This window comes from Barbus barbus, assembly GCF_936440315.1.
Source record: "Barbus barbus genome assembly, chromosome: 35".
NCBI classification, from domain to species: Eukaryota; Metazoa; Chordata; class Actinopteri; order Cypriniformes; family Cyprinidae; genus Barbus; species Barbus barbus.
In genome coordinates this window covers 17,554,277-17,579,079 of record NC_136763.1, presented here as the reverse complement: position 1 = coordinate 17,579,079, position 24,803 = coordinate 17,554,277, and the positions used below count along the sequence as shown (strand labels likewise).

Below are 24,803 nucleotides of genomic sequence, written 5' to 3'. Positions count from 1 at the left end.
AGATGGCAAGAGGATCACCAATTCCCCCAATGCTGCGGCGAAAAATAGTGGAGCAATATCAGAAAGGAGTTTCTCAGAGAAAAATCGCAAAGAGTTTGAAGTTATCATCATCTACAGTGCATAATATCATCCAAAGATTCAGAGAATCTGGAACAATCTCTGTGCGTAAGAGTCAAGGCCGGAAAACCATAATGGATGCCCGTGATCTTCGGGCCCTTAGACGGCACTGCATCACATACAGGAATGCTACTGTAATGGAAATCACAACATGAGCTCAGGAATACTTCCAGAAAACATTGTCGGTGAACACAATCCACCGTGCCATTCGCCGTTGCTGGCTAAAACTCTATAGGTCAAAAAAGAAGCCATATCTAAACATGATCCAGAAGCGCAGGCGTTTACTCTGGGCCAAGGCTTATTTAAAATGGACTGTGGCAAAGTGAAAAACTGTTCTGTGGTCAGACGAATCAAAATTTGAAGTTCTTTTTGCAAAATTGGGACGCCATGTCATCCGGACTAAAGAGGACAAGGACAACCCAAGTTGTTATCAGCGCTCAGTTCAGAAGCCTGCATCTCTGATGGTATGGGGTTGAATGAGTGCGTGTGGCATGGGCAGCTTACACATCTGGAAAGGCACCATCAATGCTGAAAGGTATATCCAAGTTCTAGAACAACATATGCTCCCATCCAGACGTTGTCTCTTTCAGGGAAGACCTTGCATTTTCCAACATGACAATGCCAGACCACATACTGCATCAATTACAACATCATGGCTGCGTAGAAAGAGGATCCGGGTACTGAAATGGCCAGCCTGCAGTCCAGATCTTTCACCCATAAAAAACATTTGGCGCATCATAAGAGGAAGATGCGACAAAGAAGACCTAAGACAGTTGAGCAACTAGAAGCCTGTATTAGACAAGAATGGGACAACATTCCTATTCCTAAACTCGTCTCCTCAGTCCCCAGATGTTTGCAGACTGTTATAAAAAGAAGAGGGGATGCCACACAGTGGTAAACATGGCCTTGTCCCAACTTTTTTGAGATGTGTTGATGCCATGAAATTTAAAATAAACTTATTTTTCCCTTAAAATTATACATTTTCTCAGTTTAAACATTTGATATGTCATCTATGTTGTATTCTGAATAAAATATTGAAATTTGAAACTTCCACATCATTGCATTCTGTTTTTATTCACAATTTATACAGTGTCCCAACTTTTTTGGAATCGGGTTTGTAGGTGCTGTTTGACTTTTTTTTCTTTTTTTTTTTTTAAGGTTTTCTGACCTCGAGACTCAACTATTTTCTGCAATTCTCCAGCTGTGGTCCTTGGAGAGTCTTTAGCCACTCAAACTCTGCTTCTCACCGTGCATTAGGACGATATTGACACGCATCCTCTTCTAAGCAGTTTCGTAACATTTTATTTTGATTGGAAATTCTTAATTATTGCCCTGATGGTGGAAATGGGAATTTTCACTGCTCTAGCTCTTTTCTTAAAGCCACTTCACTAATTTGTGAAGCTCAATTATCTTTTGCTGCACATCAGAAATGGTTTTTCTCATTGTGATGGATGATTAAGTTAATTTGGGCTTTGTTTTCCCTCCTATTTATATTTCTGTGAAACAGGAAGCCATGGCTGGATAATTTCATGTTCATAATCACCCTGGAGTGCTCGAAATTGTGAATATGAATGGGAATATACTTCAGAGATATTTTACTCATAAGAATTTCTAGGGGTGCCAATAATTGTATTTGAAAAATATATATATATATATTTCCCCCTATTTTAAATTCTTATTATCCAATGAAAGGTTAGATTTTTGTGAATTTTTTTTAAATAAAAGATCAAAAGGATTAACTGCAGATTAATTTTCACAGCCGCCTTTGATCATATTTACCAAGGGTGCCAATATTTTTGGCCATGACTATGTATATGTGTGTAATGTGTATATGTGTGTATGTATATATATATATGCATGTGTATATGTATGTGTGTATATACAGGTCCTTTTCAAAAAATTAGCATATTGTGATAAAGTTCATTATTTTCTGTAATGTACTGATAAACATTAGACTTTCATATAGTTTAGATTCATTACAACACAACTGAAGTAGTTCAAGCCTTTTATTGTTTTAATATTGATGATTTTGGCATACAGCTCATGAAAACCCAAAATTCCTATCTCAAAAAATTAACATATTTCATCCGACCAATAAAAGAAAAGTGTTTTTAATACAAAAAAAAGTCAACCTTCAAATAATTATGTTCAGTTATGCACTCAATACTTGGTCGGGAATCCTTTTGCAGAAATGACTGCTTCAATGCGGCGTGGCATGGAGGCAATCAGCCTGTGGCACTGCTGAGGTGTTATGGAGGCCCAGGATGCTTTGATAGCGGCCTTAAGCTCATCCAGAGTGTTGGGTCTTGCGTCTCTCAACTTTCTCTTCACAATATCCCACAGATTCTCTATGGGGTTCAGGTCAGGAGAGTTGGCAGGCCAATTGAGCACAGTAATACCATGGTCAGTAAACCATTTACCAGTGGTTTTGGCACTGTGAGCAGGTGCCAGGTCGTGCTGAAAAATGAAATCATCTCCATAAAGCTTTTCAGCAGATGGAAGCATGAAGTGCTCCAAAATCTCCTGATAGCTAGCTGCATTGACCCTGCCCTTGATAAAACACAGTGGACCAACACCAGCAGCTGACATGGCACCCCAGACCATCACTGACTGTGGGTACTTGACACTGGACTTCAGGCATTTTGGCATTTCCCTCTCCCCAGTCTTCCTCCAGACTCTGGCACCTTGATTTCCGAATGACATGCAAAATTTGCTTTCATCCGAAAAAAGTACTTTGGACCACTGAGCAACAGTCCAGTGCTGCTTCTCTGTTCAAAAGTGGCTTGACCTGGGGAATGCGGCACCTGTAGCCCATTTCCTGCACACGCCTGTACACGGTGGCTCTGGATGTTTCTACTCCAGACTCAGTCCACTGCTTCCGCAGGTCCCCCAAGGTCTGGAATCGGTCCTTCTCCACAATCTTCCTCAGGGTCCGGTCACCTCTTCTCGTTGTGCTGTGTTTTCTGCCACACTTTTTCCTTCCCACAGACTTCCCACTGAGATGCCTTGATAGAGTACTCTGGGAACAGCCTATTCGTTCAGAAATTTCTTTCTGTGTCTTACCCTCTTGCTTGCGGGTGTCAATGATGGCCTTCTGGACAGCAGTCAGGTCGGCAGTCTTACCCATGATTGCGGTTTTGAGTAATGAACCAGGCTGGGAGTTTTTAAAAGCCTCAGGAATCTTTTGCAGGTGTTTAGAGTTAATTAGTTGATTCAGATGATTAGGTTAATAGCTCGTTTAGAGAACCTTTTCATGATATGCTAATTTTTTGAGATAGGAATTTTGGGTTTTCATGAGCTGTATGCCAAAATCATCAATATTAAAACAATAAAAGGCTTGAACTACTTCAGTTGTGTTGTAATGAATCTAAAATATATAAAAGTCTAATGTTTATCAGTACATTACAGAAAATAATGAACTTTATCACAATATGCTAATTTTTTGAAAAGGACCTGTATGTGTGTGTGTGTGTGTATGTGTGTGTGTATTGTGTGTGTGTGTATTGTATGTGTGTGTGTATATGTATATGTATATGTATAATGTGTGTGTGTATAGATGTGTGTTTGTTATGTTTACTATTTCTCTGACTGCTGGAAGAAATGTAGCCTACGTAGGAACGTAAATATTTGTAACTATAGGATAAGTTCAGTGAATCAAGGTTGTTTGAAAGGTGTTTTGTCAGGTAAGGTTAAAAATAAGTGTTTCACGTAGAAATGTCTAAAAGTTTTATTCAATAAAAAAAATCCTTCTGACTACATTAGTTACACCAAAAAATACATTTAACGTTTAATTACATTGTATAAAATTATAAAATGCAGTTGTTTTCTGGGAAACTAACCAAGCACATAATTGTATAAAAAGATGGACTTTTAAGACCTTATTAAAATGCATTATAAATGAAATACAGTTCTAATAAAATAACTAATAAATACAAGTACTTGGACTTTTTTCTATAATTTAATTATCATCATATCTCTACAATAATTATGCGTTATTGAAGTGAAACGCTTATGAAAACGGTGTGTTTTTTAAGTCAACGGAATGCAATGTTTGTAAAATTAAATGAATTACACATTAAATGCATTTAATAAATGGATGCAGTTGAGCATATTTATGCTGATTTACTATAAATACTATTAAAAATAAACTGTTCCAATAATTAATTATTCTCAGAGGATTTGTACATCAATAAAGTTTGTGCAAATCTGAAGTTGTACACAAAGTGCTCACATTTTAGATGCTGTTAATGCATTTATATTTTCTTAAGGTATCTGTGTGAAATGTAACAATGTTTGTGTGCTGGAACCACACTTTATGTATGGATATCTGCCAGGAGGACCTGGTTTGGTCAGCTGTCTGTTCTGTTATGTATTAGAAAATTCCCCTCACTACTTCAAATATTATCTAATTTCTCACAATGTTTTTTCTTTCAATGTCCCCTTACGGGACGAATATAAAACATGCATAAGTGTTGTCTTAACAGAAATTGCTGGAGGGAGTCACCAGTAAAGCAATATTTAAACCCTAACATTCACCTTGCGGTTCAGAGAAAAAATCTGCTCCTATATCACTATGGACTTATCTGACCTCCTGGAAATGCCTGTATATTTTAGAATTTAATGTGAATGAGACCTGCGAGAAATGTAGCTTGTACCCCTGAGGATGCATATTTTATTCATATGTCATATGAAAATAGTGCTTTTCTATGGTGTCTTGGGCCCAGTGATGCTTTCTGTGGCATGGCCTATTTCTGCCTCGGGTTTAGGTCGTGTTTCACCCTGTATGAATTCAGAATTGTCTTTGTAGGGTAATGATGACACATCTCTGTAAGTTTTGGCAGTGTCTAGCTCTGGCAAGTTTCAGAAGTCAAATACATCAGCTCTGACATAGTTTGTGCAAAGAGGACGATGGATTTTACAATGGTGATTTCCAAAATATTTCTATGATCAAACTTTTTGTAACTGAAGTGTTTTATGAGGTGCTATATGAGAATGGAAGATATCCGTTTTTATTAACAGCAAACGTATTATTTTGGACCTATGCTTGCTGGCTCTGTGCGACATGATTGACAGCTAGTCTTATGCCTTCTAACTAGGGTAACTGACAAGGTCATGTCAGAAGTGATGACAGGTAAGCGGGACAACACCGAGATGTCTCTCTTCTCATTTCCTGTATGTTTTTCTGTACTTTCCCTCATCTTCACCCCCTGCGGAGACAAAAGAACAAGAAAATCATCACTGAGCATTAAGACGTCTGTATTCTTTTCTTCTTTTTTTCCCTCTGCACCATAGCATTTAATGTTGTTGTATTTAACTAATACGGATACAATCTATTTCTTTTAATTACCAGCACTACACTGCAAAAAATTATAATTCTTAATAAGTATCTTTGTCTTGTGTACTCGTAAACTGCCTGAACTTCCATGAAACAAGATGTATTTACTTGAAGCAAAACTGTAAAATAATAAGGCTTGTTTTCGGAGTTCACCATATTTTTGCACTTCTTTTAAGAATGTATATATATAAAAAAAAAAAAGACAAAATACACATCTGAAAATAGGCCTTAATATCTTACAAAGTTTTGGTAATTAGGTCAAATACAAGAACCACAATAGGGAATTATTCATTAATAATATGATTAATGATTTAATATAATTTATAATCATGTTTGATTTATAACCCTTGCTTCTGATGATATTAATATTATCCGCATGTGCACATATAAAGTGGTGTAAAACATTATTTCAGATCTAAAGTAATTGTATAGTTTATCTGTCATTGCTTTTGAATGAATAGTGAATTGATTTGAAATTATATTTTGACATACTGTATATCAGTGTTTGGCTATTTCTCTCTCCCACTGCAGCAGATAATTTTAACTCGATGTACAGTATGCTCTGTACAGGCAATTTGCTGTAGGTCTAACAGCTTGTGACATCCATGAGGTGGCCATGGTATATTAGGGGTTGTTATGGAGAGGACACCATCCATGCTGGAGGATTCTTGTGGGAGTAAGGCCAAGAAACTTCTGGCATCTTCTGATAGGTGCCATTACTCTTGCTTTCCCCTGCATGCTCTCTCGGCTGCCCCAAGCAGTACCTGGGCCTTCTACCACTGGGGGTGACATGATCTACTCAGCCTGTCTTTACCTATTCCAGGGAAACATAAATGCTGTTTTGACGGGTTTCATAAATATTGATGGGATAAATCCAGAAACAAAAGGTGTTTTCTATCCAGTGGTTGTAGTTCACAGAGTAACAGTGTTAGTCCTAGTGTAAATCAGACTCTAACAAATAGAATAGGGTCAAACAAAATAACATGGTTATGATTCTTTTGGGAATCCAGAACCTTCTCTGTCAACTTAAGAGAGGAATTATTATAAAAAAAAATAATAATTGTAAATTAATTTAAAAATTGTTTTAAAAAATATGTTTCCAAGGTTTTTTTCATGTTGGTTTCATATAGCGTTGGAAAACCTATATACTTTTTTAAATTTTTTATTTATTTTGATAGGACAGATCAAAGTTGAAAGGAAGCGAAGTGGGAGAGAGAGAGGGGGGACAGGATTGGGAAAGGTCTGCGAGCCCGAAGTGCAACGGCGCTGCATGTCGACACGTTGCCCATGAGGCTACTGGCGTCGACTACTGTTTTTAAATTTAATGACTCCAAATGTTTGGTGATGCAAAGTAAAAAATTGACATTTTTATTTTACCTGGAATACATGTGAATCAACACATCTTATTGATTATTTAGCCCCAAAATATTGTAACAGATCAGGTTATTATTATTATTTTATTTATTCTTAACAAATAATTCATAAACATAAAAGTTCTTGGGAAGAACAGACTAATCTAATGTTTAATGGATATAATGTTTAACAGACTTTTTGACCTTGACAATTAGTCACATCACATAACTTTAATTTATCATATTAAAAGATACAATTTTGTTAAAATATTGCTTATTTTGCATGTTTTTGTCTCTAGGATGTAACAAGAATATATAAAACTATTTTTAATTGCATTTTTTTTCTTCATTATGACATCAGGATAGTTCATCCACCCTGACAATTGTGACCCCCAAAAATACCAAAATAAATTTCAACAGAGAAATTAAAAAGTGAAAACCACAACAAACAAAGTTTGTCGAGCACCCAATTTTGAGCTTGCTTTTTTTTGCCATTGATGTGTATGCTTTGGTTCCGTCTTTATAATCAATGTAATCAAATTTGTTAACACTCAAAAAATTAGCATCATGTCATTGACCCATGAGGTGCAGGTTTAGAGTTGAAGCACAGCATGGGAAGAAGCATCTTACACACTTTCACGGTAACATCAATCACTGGGGAAAAGCTAAAGATGCTGTATTCCCCTCTACTTTAATTGATGGCTCTGTTGGGTAGTCGAAAGGCGTTAAATTACTGATGTTTCTGGTGATTGAATGTCAGCTGTCAGTCTGTGAGCAAAGAGCCGAAGGCACGGGTGTAGGAGGAGCGGAGAGGAGATGAGGGTTAGCGCTGTCCTGAGAGTTTGACAAGCCATATCATTGCCGGGGTCAGAGTGTAAATGAAGCTGATCGCTCCTCTGGAATGGCGGCTCGCAATAATGGAAGTTTTGTGGGGCATTGAAGATTAATGTTGAGAGACAACAGCACATCATTTCCACCTTCTCACATTCTGTGGGGCCTATTTAAAAGTGAAAGCACAAAAAAATTGTTCATGTCCCTTCATTCCTATAAAAGAGTGAGACCAGAACAATTCAGTACTCCAAATGATATAAAGGGACAGGGGGAGCGAAAATACTCAGAGTGAATGTGCAAAATGTGATGCAAAATCCTCGGCGGCACCATTTTCGATGAAACGTGTGGCGAATGGTAATGTTTAGTAGTTGCGAAGTTATTTCCCTCTATCAGAGCAGATTCCTCTCCACCTCTAAATGACTATTTTAAGTGTGACTATCAAAGGTTTCTCCAGCTCCCTTCGCTGCGCCTAGTGCCGACAGCAGATATTTCTCTGTAATTTTTTAAAGGCGACCTATTTCAGGGACTCAGTTTGACTGGATAATGGTCCTGCGTGTGGTCTGGAGTTTTGTCATTATCGATTGGGCTGTTTTGAGTTTGATGGCATTGTCTGTTAAAGGGATAGTTAAATTTGATGGTACTCTGAGACACTGGCTTCTCTTTTATGAATTTGAACCAACCAAGTCATCACCCTTAATGACCTTTTTTAGCAGCAACAGTCAAACTGTGAGCTTGTATATTTATCCCTGAGAGTGTTCGGTGTCTGTGTAGAGAGTGATGTGTGTCCAACTGGCACAAAACACTGGCTAATAACAACAGTGGCAGTGGAGAGTTTGTGGTTTTATATAAAGAAAATACATATATTTAGCGAGATGCCTTAAATCGATGACAGTAAAGACTCTTCTTACATGGTTACAAAAAACTAAAAAACTTTTCCAAATAAATGCTGTTGTTTTGAACTTTCTTTCATTAAACAATTCAGAAAATTCCATCTGAAATCACGTGATGGGAGATTTACTACTAATCACAGAACTGGCTTTACTGATGAGATGCACATTGCAATCCCATGCAATTTATCGTGCAGCCCTAGTGAAAATGTATTTTTATAATGCATTTTTTCTGTGTGTGTTTTTGCAGTAACAGACATGGCGTATAGGAAAGTGCGTGCTGGCCATGGTTCTCTCCGTGCGCGAGATCTGGTGAACGAGGAGCTTCACACGGCTTCCCTGGAATGGGACATGGAGAAGGAGCTGGAGGAACCAGGTCTGGACCGCTTCCAGCTGGAATGTGTGGAGCATCAACCTGTGAGCAGCTCTTCCGGCGGGGGCATGGACCCAGACCTGGAACCAATTCAACCTTCCATCTCCCCCCACGGACGCTTCGAGCGTCTCCAGGAGGACCCTAATTACGTTTCTCGTTTCAGCCGGTCGGTACCCAAGGGCCAGAGACGGAATGGGACCTGCCTCGCCAAATACTTGCTAGTGGGGGTGGGAGTGTTTTCTCTGGGGCTGCTCATTGGACGATACGCCTTCAGCAAGGAGCAAGTGAAAGTAGAGCCAAGTGCAGACACAGATGTGCTGGAGAAGATTGTTCAGGGAATCACAGCAGAGAAGATACAAGCACTGCAGAGGTAAATGCAATATCCTTTCCATCCATTGTACACTCACTGCGTTTGCCCCAGGAGAAAAATGCAGTGGATCTTTTACAGTAATGAATAAATAACGGAAAGTAGGAAAGGTTTTGCTCCATAGTTTGACAATGTCTGCTGTCTGTGTGTTAGAAATGGTTTGCACTTTCCGGATGCTGTTAGGGGATATTGCAACATTACAACATAGTATGAATATATGGGGATGTATGTATGTATGCATGTGTGTGTGTGTGTGTGTGTGTGTGTGTGTGTGTGTGTGTGAGAGAGAGAGAGAGAGAGAGAGAGAGAGAGACAATGTTAAGCAATGTTACCTTCATATCTAAATAAAATGCTGACATCATAAAAGTGCCCGCATTTGAAGAAACACCTAAGAAAGTTTTTATAATCCTCGCATATTATTGGCTGGTAAGTAGAAGAGTTACAAGAGACCCAACAATGAAGTGTGTCAAGGAACTGTCAATACTATCAAGTCATACATGGGGATCAGTATCGTCTAAAAGACATTCAGAGGGTGAGGTGAGGAAACAGTCTCAGAAGTAACTTCAAGGGCGTTCCAGCTGGTAAGAAGTAGTGAACCATACTGAGGAAGCAGATGCAGGGACAGTGTTTCCTGGGACAGACTCTTTGGGACCTTCATCTTTGAAAAAAGCAGTCCTACAGCCAAAGTTGTGCACAGCTTATTCCCACTAGTGACAAAGCTGCCGTGTTCGCTCTGAGCCCAGCTGTGTAGTCTCTGACAGGCAGACTAAAGTCGCAAGCAGGTACTGATGTTAAAATTAAATGCAGACAAACCTCAAGCGATAACACATTGTTTTTGGAGCACGGATCATGGCGAGCATGTATATTCGTGTCAAAAAAGATAACTCTGTTTCAGACTCCTGAAACAGGCTTTGCGGTAGTGTCAATTTATAATTTATTTTGTCACATTTATATTTCAGGCTGCAGCGCCAACAGCTCATCTCAGATCCTTTTTTTGAGAGGGGAAGAGCAGGCGATATTACAATGTGGCGAGACTGCAAAGGCTAAAAGTCAAAACATTTTGATGGCTTTTTTTACCCCACATTCATTCAGCTTCTTAATATTCAAACCACAGCTTGAGGAAATAAGAGTAAGTGTGAGGATAATTTAATCATTTCTATATAGATGGAGCAGAAATGGTTACAATTGACTTTGGAAAATAGTCACCCGGTAGGAGGAAGCTCAGTGGCATGCAAAGATGGTAAAATTAATCTCCAAATCTCACTGTAAATCTCTTTGTCCCTCATGTAAAGCTGAGGTCTTTCAGCATGTCTGAGATGTTTGGATAAAGTCCTGGAAAAGACTTTGAAGGCCTTTGCTAACTGCTTCAATACACACGCTAATAAGCTCTTTAGAGAGAGAGAAAAACAAAACAAAACACATCAACCAGCGTCTGTGTATTCTCTCTAACCATGTCTGAAGTGAAAATAACACAAAAGTCGAGACAAAACAATTTGAGACATAAAAATGTTGGACACCAGAAACATTGCTCTGTTTATATGTGATAATGTGTAGACATATCTATTAAGTAATATTAACATTATTTCATGTTTTTTTTTTTTTAATACATTGAAGGATGGATTATAAAAGTTAGATAATATTAATATTACGTTAATTATGTATTTTAATACGTATTAAAACACATTATTTCATTTATATTATATAAGTTTATCCATATAAATGAAAATAAAATGTTTAACAGTTATGATGGTAGTAGTTTATGAATTTTCAGGCAATTGACGATGTAAACTAAGCATGATAAATTTGTGTAAATTCCGTTTTCAGATCAACACCACCTGTACTTGCTTTTCAACATGTTTCATTCTCAAGATAGAACAATGCTTTTATTGTGTGACATACGCCTCATCTGGCCGGCCCATAAAACATTTTCTGGAGGTGCCACTGGGAGACACACTCATGCTGCATTGTGCCAGTGCTGAAAATCATCTCTTTAAGTAACATTCAATCATGATGAAGCAGAAATTCTGTACTCATGCCATTTGTTTTTTCCAAAAAATATCTGCTCTGCCAAAGCCTCCATTTTCTTTTGGCTTGTGACCGTGTTTATTTCTTCGATTCTGGCCTAATTTACACATCAAAGGTGAGTGCGGGGGAAGAACAGTTCCAGTAAAACGAGATTAGCCTAAAATCCCATGCAGAAGAGCGTTTCCCACTGTTCGGGTCTCTCTAATGGTGCTCTTTATCTCCTGTTGACACACACTCTTAATTACTGGATGAAATTGATGGAGCTGGGCTCTGGATACGCATTTTTCATCCAGGACTGCTTAGATGTAGGGTCCTGAGGTCAGATTTAGGAGCATGCTAAATGAGGAGTCCAGCAACATCTATGTGAAGACAGTGATGGGACCTTCATCTTGGGTCAGATTTTAATCCCGACCCCAGTCATTAGGGCAAAAGCATAGCGATTAGAAAAATGTTGGGCCTGTCCCAAAACCCACACTTGTAGTCTCTGCACTTGACATATATCCTGTTAGTCTTGAAAACTTTTGATCATCCAATGGGATTGGAGAAAATGCATCTACACCAAATTGTTTTTAGTGTAGTCCTTGCGTAAAAGACAAGACCATTTAATTGTGGTGCTCCTATTTAAGCAGTTGCCAATGTTTGACAAATTACACAATCGCTGTACCATTAAACTGTGTAGCAGTTTATTTGTATAATAGCTATAGTATAGTAAAAATTCTCAAGCCGATAAAAATAAAGTGTTTTTTTCCTCACACATTTTAATCACTGGCCCTTGAATTTATATCGAGCTTCCATGTAGAAGCTAATTTTTCTCTTGTTAGAGGACAGTGGCAAACCCAATACAGACACTAGGGAATAGAATCTGTTTTGGGTCTCAGCCAAATTGAATTTATATACGCAATCATCCATTAATCAATGCAACTCAAGTCATATTAGCATTGCTGGTGGGGTGCCAGTCACTGATGATACAGAACAAAAGGGCTGCTTTTATAAATCATTAGATCACTCTAAAATGAGAAATACAGTCACTCATAAAAACTATGGGTGAGGTCATGAGGGCATGTTAAGAGAATGTTTTGCATCTAACACAATCTATGAGCCAGTTAAAAGGAGGAGTATTTGTGCTGAAATAAATGAACAGTGACTTGAATTTACAAGCTGTAGCTCTATTTTAGCGCAGACAGTGCCTAGTTTAACTGGATTGTGAGTGGTGAATAAATAAAGTGAAATTTGACTGAATTCAGCCCTCGGCATTACTGTTCTGTCAGACTCATAAATGCAAATCAAAAGCAGGCTTTTGGAATTTCTGAGTATGCTAGCCATGTGCGTTTTTTTGCAATTACAATAAAAATGGAATGTAATCTCACTTCATCATTGCTTTTAAAATAGAATACACGCAGGTACCTGTATAGCTATAAGTGTCAAAAAATACCACAATCATAACCTCCAGCTTCCCCAGAGCAGTTATCACCTTTCCTCCATATGATAAAATTCGCCCCTCAGAATGACTTTCATAAAGTGAGATAAACTGCCCTCATCTGTAAGGAAAATATGGAACACCTCTCATTCTAACGCAGACTGGAAACCTCAAGAAACAACGCATACTATAACACCCATGACATCATGATTGAATGATTTTGAATAAATAGCACTGCACACCATCCTGAGAATATTGCACCCAACTTTAAGAATTGCTGCCGCCTGCATTACTTCTGTCAGGAAACACCATGGGAATTGAATAATGATACAATTGGATGTCAACATGTCCCATTCTTGAGACAGAACAATGCTATTATTGTGTGACAGAAGTATCAATAATTGCATGTTTGCTGTTGCAAATGATTGCGTGTGAAGAGTAAATGCAATAAGGAAACACTCAGATATGGCCAGTGTGAATTTGTCACAACTGGTGTGTGTGTGTGTGTGTGTGTGTGTGTGTGTGTATCGGGCTAGATGATTGTGCTGCAACATTATCTTGTTTATATAAGAGTGCGTCTTTGTTTTCTTGCAGTTTGCTGACTCCGCAATGAGCCTTTCTCTGAAGTCCCATCGTTACGATATGTATGCAGCAGCAGAACAAAATTGATATTCCCTGAAGAGGAAATCAGTATTAATAACTGCGTGCTACAACAGCCATTTAATAAGTAGCACTGTAACCTCTTCCCATTGTCAGATCCTGGGAAAATAGGATGTCGGTCTCTTCGAGTTAAAGGTGGAGTTAAACTCAAATGGACAGCTGAATTATGCTTCATGGTTGTGGCTTTCGTTCGTTTTAACCTAGCAGGTTTGATCCTTTCCCAAATGTAGTCAGCTGTGAAATAACAGCGGTCTGCAACTTTCTCTTGTCTTGGTGGTGAACACGACCATCTGGGTGCTTTCTGACACTTTTAGGGTTCTTGTGAGGGCAAACTAATTTCTACTTGATGACTGTCCAAGATTTCCTGACCACTGCATGGTTTCCATTGGACAATGATTGATTTGTTGGTTGTGGAACAACATTCCTATCAAATGATTTGATTTTAAAGGTGAAAATATTTTATGTCAAAATACATGAAGTTAGCCCAGCTTATTGTTGACAATTAAATGTATGCCATTCATGGGTATGTCTCCTATAAGGAGCAAAGACTGGTGGCAGCGAGTTGTGATAGAGTTTAATGATTCAGAATGGAGGAAAAACCTGTGCGCTTTGGTCAGAGCAAAAATAATGCAGTTAAGGTGTTTACATGCATGTTTATTGTGATCGGCATATTATAATACAATTTTGGTTATGTTAGGTGCATGTATTGTGTTTGCATGAGGCAAAGTTTAATTGCAATATTGCATAAATCTCATTATAATGGCATTATGAGAATGCATATAAACAAAGTCACTGAGCCTCTCAGGCACCATCAAAACTTTAGAGTCCATCAATCATTCCAAATCAACCAATCGTGAGAGTTTGGGGCGTGGCTAATGTAGTAGGTTGAGCCATAACCACTGACATGTTACATTCAGATTTGGTTACAGAAGTGCAAGCCAAAGTTCAAAGACTTGGTCAAAAAAGCCAAAATATGCAAACAAATAGGGGAAAAAGGTAAACATTGGCGGTGCTTTTACAAGATGGAGTAATTTAATTAAATATTTGAGTTTCAATCAAGACACCAAACTTGGGAGTTTCCTCTCGACGGGTAAGCTAAACTCAAGTTTTTACCACACATGCTAGTAGTAAGATATTGTAAGGCTAAGAATAATCGCAAGGGTGTGATGAGTATAAGCGCCATTTGCAAAAGTTATTATTTTTTGCATGAAATAAACATGAATGAACAGCAGATGGTATCTTGTTTCAACCGCGGAAAGACATCAATACACACTTTTCTAAGTTCAAACTCACCAACGTTAACCTACTCTCCAGTCTGGTTTGTTTGCCTGACAAAAATGGCAGATTCAGCATTATGATTGGTCAGATCGCCTGTCAGTCAAACTCCCTGTGAAGGGTCAGTTGTCATTTCTCAGCTAGGCCTATTGCACACCAGTTGCATTATTCTGTAATCATTCTCCAGTCACCATACAGGCAATAGTTTCTTCAAAAATGAACAAAGTGGTGTCAATGAGTTTGAATTAAGTAATTTAAAAACTGCTGTAGCAAATTATAGCTCAAAAGGGAATTGTATATAAATAATTACAATTAATTATGATTAATTACAATTATTTATATCGGCTGACAGTAATAACTGTAGCAGGAATAAATTGCCATCAACTAATCTGTTCATCCAGCGAACATTCAGTGTAAATTCATATCAACTCTAAGAAAGGATATTTTCTTGGCCACAGAAAATACCTTCCTAAGTATTAATACATTAGAGCATGTAATAAGGATCAAAAATCGTAAAGGGACATTAATTTGCAAGGTAGAATCAGAAAATCATGTAATTTGTGCAGAAGAGTTGTATTACCTAAACACTAACGCAAAACAAACAAACATACATGGGGAAAGGGCAAATGAGAGTTGATGGATGAAACCATCAGGAAACCAGAGAATGACGCTATGAAAAGAGTCAGTTAATCACCTGAATAAAACCATCAGTGCCATTTATAACGGGGTCTTATACTAAACCTTAGTTTCGTTTAGTTAAATGTTATACCTGCATTGCCTTGGTTGTGATGAGTGTCCGGAATGCAGTCTCGGATGAAAGTCTTAATGGTTGCAGGGTTCTTCCGGGTTGAAGAGTGATGAATTCCCAAGATGTTCTGAGGTAGAAATGTTCTTCTCGGGTAGAAAGTGAAAAAGAGCTAAGAAAGAGATCTGCTGAGGTCCGAGGAGCTTTGGCTGAATGGAAAGTCAAGGCCGCAAGGCCTGGCGCAAAACTTAAGGGTCCAGAAGAGTCCTAGCTCACATCCTCCTCATCCTCTTAGGATCTAACACAACCGCAGACTGGAGGCGGGTCACTGATGTGAGAGCTTTATCTGATATAGAGGTCACACCTCTGGGGAGTCAAAGAGCCTATGGTGACTTGAACTTTTGGAGGGAAAGTTTATGACCCTTTGTCTCCATGCATGGTAATTTGCATATGAACTGGATTGGAAGTTGATATACAAACTATTAAAGATTAGAACACTTATATGTTGCATAGGTATCGCCATATAATATACACTCTCAATTAGATCATCCGAAGACAAATTGATAGAGACCAAACATGGTATAAGTGAGGTAATATTAACTAGTGATCTATCATAAGGATATGCGTGTTCATTCACAGAAAGTTTTTTCTATTAATTAATTAGAGAAGAGTCCATGCAAAGGGAAAGAAGGGGCAATCTTTATTAGCATTTCTCTATATAAACCATAGACTTTATTTAAGCCACAGAAACAATGTTGTTTCTGAAAAATACACAATACACAATCTCCTAAAATAAGTCGGAACATACATATATTTTATCCTAAATTGTTGTATTTTCACTGACATTAACCTGTTACCGTTCACCAGAGCGACGTCGCACTGAACGCTCTTTGTTTGCATGTGTCATTGTTTTCTAATAGAATATGTAATGGCAGTAGCACCTATTTGCGTCTAATTCTTCTGTACCACCTTTTGAAGTCAGTCAAATTGTAACCAGTATTTGAAACACGAGCAAACCACGATCTTCTTTTTGCAGTGTTTACTTCAAAAACATAAAACAAAACTGTTACATAGACATGGTACGCACGGTCAAAAAACTGTATTGCTTCCAACGTCTCTAACTTCAAACTGAAACTAAATCCAAAACATCCAATCGTTTGCGTTATGACGTAGCGCGATCTGATTGGAAGCTCAAAATAATTAAATATAATCAGATCTAAACATTACTAAATATGCATTTTAAACCAAAAAATTTCTTATGAATTTTCATGAAATATTTTCTTATTATTTTTACTAAATTATTATTTCAGATGAACTAATCCCCATGTGGCTCTTACAGAATAAATGAAACGGGACAAAGTTAATCTTGACAAACTATATATCATTCTGAGGGTCTAAGCCTCAAGCATCGACGACAGATCGCTGTTTTTCGATGGAAAGCTTATAAGGAATGTATTTGCTACATTTGTGTAAGCAGTACACATCCAAACACGCAGAGTAAAAAAGCAGTACGTACCTTTATCTCTGTAATAACGAGTCACAAACGCGTCCACTGCTGAAATCCCAGTTTAGTTAGAGATGAAGGGTCCACAGAACAACATCCCAGCGAGCACTTTTAGTCCAGCGAAACAATAACGTTGTAATAAGGATGAATATTCCTTTGTTTATGTTTCATTTCTTCAGAGAGTTATTGTTCGCGTCCGTTATGGAATAAATTACGCTCAAAAACAGCGTCTTGGTGGTAAAAAAAACAACACGGTGTTGCAGCATACGGTTTTACAAACAGAATGAGATCATCCACGGAAAAAAAAAGTCTCAGAAAAGCGGAATATAGTTTATTTGAATTTGAATTCGGGCTGTGACGCTGTCGATCTGCTTTATCCATAAAAAACTTTTTTTTTTTTTCTACATTTTTTATATGTGTGTGTGTGTATTGTGTGGGGAATGTGGCCGTGTCTGCATGATTATAATCTGTATGGACGGACATCAGCGTGTTTATTAGCGACTCTATGACGGCTATTATTGTGATTCATTGATCAGCTATTATTGATTATATGGCCCATCTGTATGATTATCATCTGAATGGAAGCACATCAGCGTGTGTTTACTGACTCTATGACCATGTCTGGCAACATCACTTCATGTCTGGCAATCAGAATACTTCGGTATACATACTATATACAAAGCATTTTTTTTTCTATTTTTTTTTTTCCTTTTTTATTACTCAAATAATTATTTTTGTATTTTTTAGTGCTCAAATAAATCTGTCTATTATTTTATAGTTGAAAAACTATGCAGGAATATGTATAATGACTAAAATAGTTTGTATAATTCTGAAATCCATTTGGTGGTTATTTTTCCTCAAACAGGGATGTGGGGGGACTATAAATAGTTTCTGAAAAAATATTGCAGGAATCTCATTTTTCATGGTATCTTCTTCAAATTTGAAATATGAACTCATGAGACACATGGCTTTCAATCCATTACTTTTCTGGATTGCTCCAGGACTTATTTCATGTATTTGTATATGAAATAAAAAAAAAAACATTCAGTGTGGAAAAATATTTTTCAAGGCACGTTAGTGCCTATAACTTTTTATCTTTTTGAGCATTATCAACTCTGGATGATTGATAGTAAAGCCCAGAGTCTCTTCTTTCCAAAGATACCTAATTTGTTTGTGTAAGCACACTTTGTCATAAACTGTTACCATTTTAATTTAGGTAGGTTATTTTCATCTGCGAGGCCCCAAATGGGGGTGAAGGTTAACAGGTTAAAAAGTGCAATATATAGCCACTTATCTACTTCTTAACACACATTAACTAGTATGTGCACAACTAGTTATATATTTTAGAATCCTTTCTCCAATAATTATTTGAAATGTTAAAATATTACTCAAATGTATCAACCTTTTGGTCAATGAGGGGGGTTTTAACTTGCTGCTTAACTTCCCTAGCTTGATGCAATTTTGGAGAAACTAACTAGTAAGTCATAACTGTTTCTCAAAAACATAGGAACTTTGTCGATGGAGCAAACTATGGAACTATGCTTTTGGGAAACACAACTCAGAACTAGCAATTTTCAAGCTAGCAAGTCAGCACTTGACCTCTCTCTCTCTCTCTCAGATGAATTGTGGGTTGCGGCAGTGCTGATGGTGTGAGTTCAGGGGACTGTTAACCAAAGCAACAGAAAGGTTTTTCATTTTTAACGCTAATCAAAAAAGTACATTTGGTGAACAGAAACAACAAGACTGAAAGTGCTGTGTTAATAGGAAAAGTCATTTTTTTTGTGAGAGATGGAGCATTTGGACCAATTTGTTAAATTGCTCTGAAAGAATCAAAATCTTCAGTGATACACAAATAACCCAAGAAAACCAAAATGATTGGTTAGTGCCTTTCTGCACTTAAATTAGATTAGATTGGTTAGTGCCTTTCTGCACTTAAATTAGATAATAAGCCCACCCTCTCACATTTCCTCACATCTCTGGGCCAACAGTGCAGTTGATTTCCTTCATATCTTGATGGTTGGCAGCCTGGCAGGGGAACAGCTATTTTAAGTAATGAACTTTTTAAAATCTTTATCACTGGAGCAGCAGCACGAATGAGCCTGAGTTAATTTTCATGACATGTCTGGAGTATGTGAGGAGGTGTAACAGTGCATTGTGGGCCATTAGAAGTCACAGACACTCTCAACAACCTGTAAGGCATGTGACATTTAACACTGATTATTCAGAGGATTACCAAAGTGACTCTCCAGGTTGTGGGAGTTACTAAGGTGGAAGGTGACACGCAGGCTCCAGATGCATGCCACATGCAGGCAAACATCCCATAATTCATGCTGGCCTCCACTAGTTCTGCACTCATTATGACCCTGACAGTGTGTAACTGCTTCATTATTGTGCTACATAGATGTAAATTAGTGAAGTCTGAGGGGTAAATTCACTAAATACTTGCGCCCCTTCTGTATCCGTTAATTTATTGCATTCATTTACCACCTGGAATCCAGCTTAACCAGGCGTTATCTACACAGAGCTAACTGAGTATTTAAATTGAGTCATTGTTACTCTTTTCAACCCAAACATCTCTTCTTTGTATGTAAATTAGTCTCATTATAGATTGTGCCTTATTCACAATACTCAGTGCTGTTTGCAACTAATGTCACACTATCAGTGTTCCCTATCTTTAATATTATTTTTAATAATAATTGTTGTTGTTGGTTGTTATAATATACAAAATACATTTCAGGTTACAGTTAAGATGTACCAAATTTGACATTATTACAATCATGTTTCAATCATGTCTAAAGGCTTATTAGAACCTATGACATAATCACAACTATATGAAACAGGAGTAATGTAAAATGTTTTGTCTACAATATATATATATATATGCCGTACATGAGGAATTATTATATTTGGGGTATATGGCATTACAAATATGGCTTTAAACAATAAGGCATGGTAATAAGTTAAAGGGCATGGGTTTGAATCTAAGAGGCTGCATGAAATGTGCTATTACCCAGTTTGCACAGTTTGTCTAATGAATTTGGTACAACAGAGCATGCTATTGGTGGTTGCAACTCATTCTTAGTAGATTTTCTCCTAACTGTCAGAACATATTTGGGTTGCATCTCTAGTATTGTAGGTTTATTTGAATAATTTATGCTTAAACTAATGTATAGAAGATCCAAACCCAGTTTCACCCTAAATAAATGTATTTTCTGTCGTACTCCTTGTCTACCCATGACAATATCTCAGAAACTTAATATCTCAAATTCTCTCTTTTTTTTAAATTTATTTTCATTTTTTGGTGGTTTTCCAGTAATCAGAAACGGCGATCAGATATGTAGTGTTCTGATAAGGAGAGCCTCCCCAGATCAGCCCGGGGCAATGTCATCAGTATACTTACCTCTTTATTTAGCCTTGGCCACAGATCTCAGATAAAGAGAAGTGCACAGGATACAGCATCCAGATAACAGTGTAATGTTTTCAACATCATGAAGTTATCTCTTCCCCTTTTACGACCTTCATAGCAAATTAATGTCAGTTTGACGCAAAATGTTTCCTTTCCAAATGGTTGTGGCAGAAGTGGACGTTTGGAAGGTTTCTAAAATGAATCATATTTTCAATAAGTGTGTAGTTATTTGTGTGAATTAATCCTATTTCAGCTTTCAGCCTTGACCCTCAGGCTCTGTAAAAACCTGAAAGTGCAATGGAAAGGAATTCACTGAAATATCTTTTTTTTTATCCTGCTGTGATTACACAATTTTGTGGTAATTGTGGTTTGTTTAGTGAGAGCGATTCAATTGTCCTTGACTAAATGTTGATGTTTGGGAGTGTAGATGTACAAAAATAGCTTTTTGAAATTGCACCAGTTCTCTTGCTGTGAAACATCTGTTTACGCAGGTGTTTGTCTGTGTGTTTGTGTGTGGGGGGTGGGTTTGAATGTGTGTGTCTGTGTAATGTGAGTTAGGGTATAAATCTTGGTAGAAGACTGTAGCATTTTCCAGCATATGTAATGACAGACCATAGCTGAGCACTAGACAGGCATTCTGCCTGGTTCTGCTTTGAATCAGACATGCATAATAAGAGCTGGTTGACTCACAGATGCCATTTCCCCAGTGGATCAAACATATTAGGGCTGCAACTAACGATTATTTTGATAATCGATTAGTTGGCCGATTATTCTTTCGATTAATCGATTAATCGGATTAAAAAAATATTGACCAAAAAAAAAACACTATTCCACATTCTGCCCAATGTCCTTCAAACAAACGTGACAACTGAATGCTATGAAAACATACAGTGCTTAATTTATTAGACCACTTATCATAATAAAGAGAAAACATATTTTAGAAATTTGTCAAAAATTTGTTTAAATTTAAAAATGTTACTGTCATTTATTGGACATAATAATAAAAAGTGGCCTCATAACAGCTTGCATTCTTCCTGGTATTGTTTATGTACTTTTAGACTGCAATTGGGTATCGCGAAAAAAATACTCAAATAAAAAATACAAAAAAAAAATAAGTGCTCTGGTTTTCTTTCATAGATAACAGCAATAATGATATTATAGCATTAAAAATAGCCTACTACTGTTACTAAAGAGCTTACACATATTGGAGTACTAACCAGTACAGAAAGCCGAAAAATGATTTTGGTTATCACCAATACTGTTACTTTAGAGCAGCAGTGGCACAAACCTTACATAAACACATTGTTAAAAAACTTACATAAATTTGTGAAGCATTGTAAAAATTGAATATAGTTTAAACCTCTATTAAAAATTAAAATAATAAAGATAATAATAAAGACGAATAAAAACACAAACTCAGTGTTAACCAACAGGTAAGAGTAATGTTCTGCAGGAACTACTTTGATCACAGTCACCTCGTCATTTCTTTATCCTGTAAAAGGCCGTTATGGAGCGTCTCATGTTTATATTCAGACAGACAATTACACGCTGTTATCCCTTTAAAGTTCCTACTCTCATAAAATATTTTAATTTATTTTAAACCTTAAATTAACTTTCAACAACAGATAATTCAGCACAATGGATATGTTTGCGCTGAAAAGCCTATTAATTGTCTCCCTCTCTACTGTGTTCTGTCCGTCTGACGCGCGTGCGCGCGCCCGCCGCGCCGGCGCTCATTCGGTATTTTAAACTTAACACAGACTTGTCAGGACGGACCTTTATGCAAAAATGGAAATGCTCGCGTGAATTTGTGGCATTTATAGATAAGGATATGACCGTAAACTGAACGTTTTTGCGCTGAGGATCTGTCAAAGCGCCTGACAGGGCAAGCCATTACTCTTATGCATTAACTTAAAGCTTAAAATAAAGAATTATCATGTTTTGGGCAGCTTGGATCACGTGCTTCTCCGGCAGAATCTCATTCTGTTTCCTCCACTATTTTTAGATGCATTTTGTCCATAGAAATGCATTATTCAGTGCCGTAATTTGACTAACCAGCTGAAGTTGGACGTGCACTGTGGGCAGAACCGATTAATCGATAATGAGAATCGTTGTCGATGATTTTCATAATCGATAATAATCGATTTTATCGATTAGTTGTTGCAGCCCTAAAACATATGATCTATTGACTGTCTATTTATTTGGTTGTGGTCTTGCCTTATTGATATCTCAATGTAATATTTAATTGTTTAAATGTTTTAAATATAATCAGGCTGGATTTAACCAATATTTAATTGTCTGCAGTTCAAGCTTGAAGTACATACAGTACTGTATATGCACATGATTATTTGTAAGATTAATTCTAAGGTTATTATTGTAAATGTGTTATTTTAAAACATGATGCCAAATAGCTTAGTCCCTCACACAATAGCTTAACTAATGATCTAACTAAACCCCAGCGGTCCGTCACAGCATCCTAGCACCGTTGCGGCAAGCGATACTCGCATTTCTTCAGCGCTCATGATGAAAGATGGCAACTGCCTTCAAGAGGACCAGAAATGCTAATGGATAAGTTTCTCCAGGTATTCTCAAGCTCCTCTGTAAAGTTTAGGACCTGCAGGGAGCCTGCTTGAGTGTTGTTGACCAGTCTGTTTGTGGACCAGTGTGAGCAGTTGGTCTTAGGCTGTTTAAGAGTTTCTGTGGGGGAGTTTCTTTCAAAGCCACCTGCGGGACACATCACTTCCACTCAGCTGTCTGCTGGCCCACGGCTCTGACCTTTTGTCTGATGCCTGTCTGTCTTGTCAAGTCGTAACAGTGTTAAAGAACAGAAGCTATGTATGGTTTGACCTGACAGAAACGAAGGCATGTACGTGTGTATATATGTGTGTGTGTGTGTGTGTAATTGGCCTCCGCGAATGACTTCATACCTGGGAGGAGAGACACTGATGTAAAAGCTGCAGCTTAATTCTTCACACTCGGACTGAATCAGCAGAACAGGCAATAATAAACACAGAGCTGTAGAAATGGATATAAATTAAATTATCTGGCTCAAACTGGTAACTAGCTGTTTGATGAGCCACCGAATTCCATAAACTAGGTTGACCTACCAACTTAAAATGGATTTTAAATTGGATTTATATAAAGGTTATAGATACTATGCTACTGGTTGCCATTCAATTAAAAACTGGAATTTTTCTTTGATAAGCAATCATATTTAAAAAGAGCAATGTAGTATACTATGCAGCATCAGCAGCTTGTCTACAAATTTGCCAATTTCAGGTTAAAATGAAACATGTGAAATGTCAACATTAATAAATAACTGACCACCTAAACATGCATTTAATTTGCCACACGAGCACATCAGTTCATGCAATTCAGTAAAAATAGACTTAAGAGAAATGATAAGCAATAAGAAATAAGTGTACAATAATAATAACGAGATTTGTAAAGACATCTTACGGTGTTGCTACTGTGAGGAGACGAAGGAGATTCCAACAATCACAGTCTTTATTAATCCATACTGGAAACATAGGGAAGCCAGGAGACACACACCCAGCAGGGGATGGACGAACAACAGTGGACTGGAAACCAGGGGCAGAACGCACTATAAATAGACAGAACTAACAAAGGGAGAACGAGACACACCTGGAAACAAATCAAACACGGCTGGGACTAAATTAACTGAATGGGGACAGGAACAGGAAAAACCAAATAAGGACAAGGAAACACTGGGAACACGTGGAAACACAAGACACGGGGACAAAAGTCTGACAGTCATTGCTCTCAGAAATATGATAGACATTGGTCAGGCATTTCAGAACAAACAAAACAACATTTCAGATGCTGTGCAATGAGATCGGTCCGCTGGTTAGTCCCCATCTTATCGTGCAAAGTCACATGACTTTTTTGATGCGCATGGTGGAATTTATTTGGTAAATGTGTTTCCATCGTAGTTTTTGCAGTTTTTTTTCGTGAGTTTATCCAACTCAATTGTACGCACAAGTTTTTTTATGCGCGTGTTTGGAATGTATGCACATCTTAGTGGTTTCCATCCAGTGTTTTTTATGCGGTATTCTACAATTTGCATAAAAATAGGTGGATGGAAACATAGTTGGAAACTCCTGCTTATTAACTCCTGCCTTTTCTGCTTATTAATTGTTAATAGCGTACAGTAGTTGTTAAATTTAGGTATTGGGTAGGATTAGGGGTGTAGAATATGGTCATGCAGAATATATACTTTATAAGCAATAATAAACAGCCAATATTTTAATAATAAGCATGCTAATAAGCAGCTAGTTAGTAGTGGGAATTGGTCCCTATTCTAAAGTGTTACCTTTAATTTTTGCAACTATTTCAAACACATGATAATATCCAATAAGATTGCTGATATTTTGCCAGAATCCTTTATTTTGAGGATGTCACAAGAGCAATGTTTTGGTGGTCCAAGATGAAGGTCACTACAGTGACATTTCCCTTATGAATCAGTGTCCGTTACTTTCCTTGTTGGCA

At 37.4% G+C, this 24,803-nt stretch overlaps 1 protein-coding gene across 1 annotated transcript in view; it reads left to right on the top strand.

Annotated features, from left to right (window-relative positions):
- The window catches only part of LOC306855463 (inactive N-acetylated-alpha-linked acidic dipeptidase-like protein 2), a 209,077-nt gene that overhangs the window by 94,751 nt on the left and 89,523 nt on the right, over positions 1 to 24,803 (top strand). Inside the window, exon 2 of the mRNA XM_079394206.1 lies at positions 8,773 to 9,265. Within this exon, the coding sequence (XP_079250332.1) occupies positions 8,773 to 9,265 (493 nt within the window). The remainder of the gene's footprint in view (positions 1 to 8,772; positions 9,266 to 24,803) is intronic.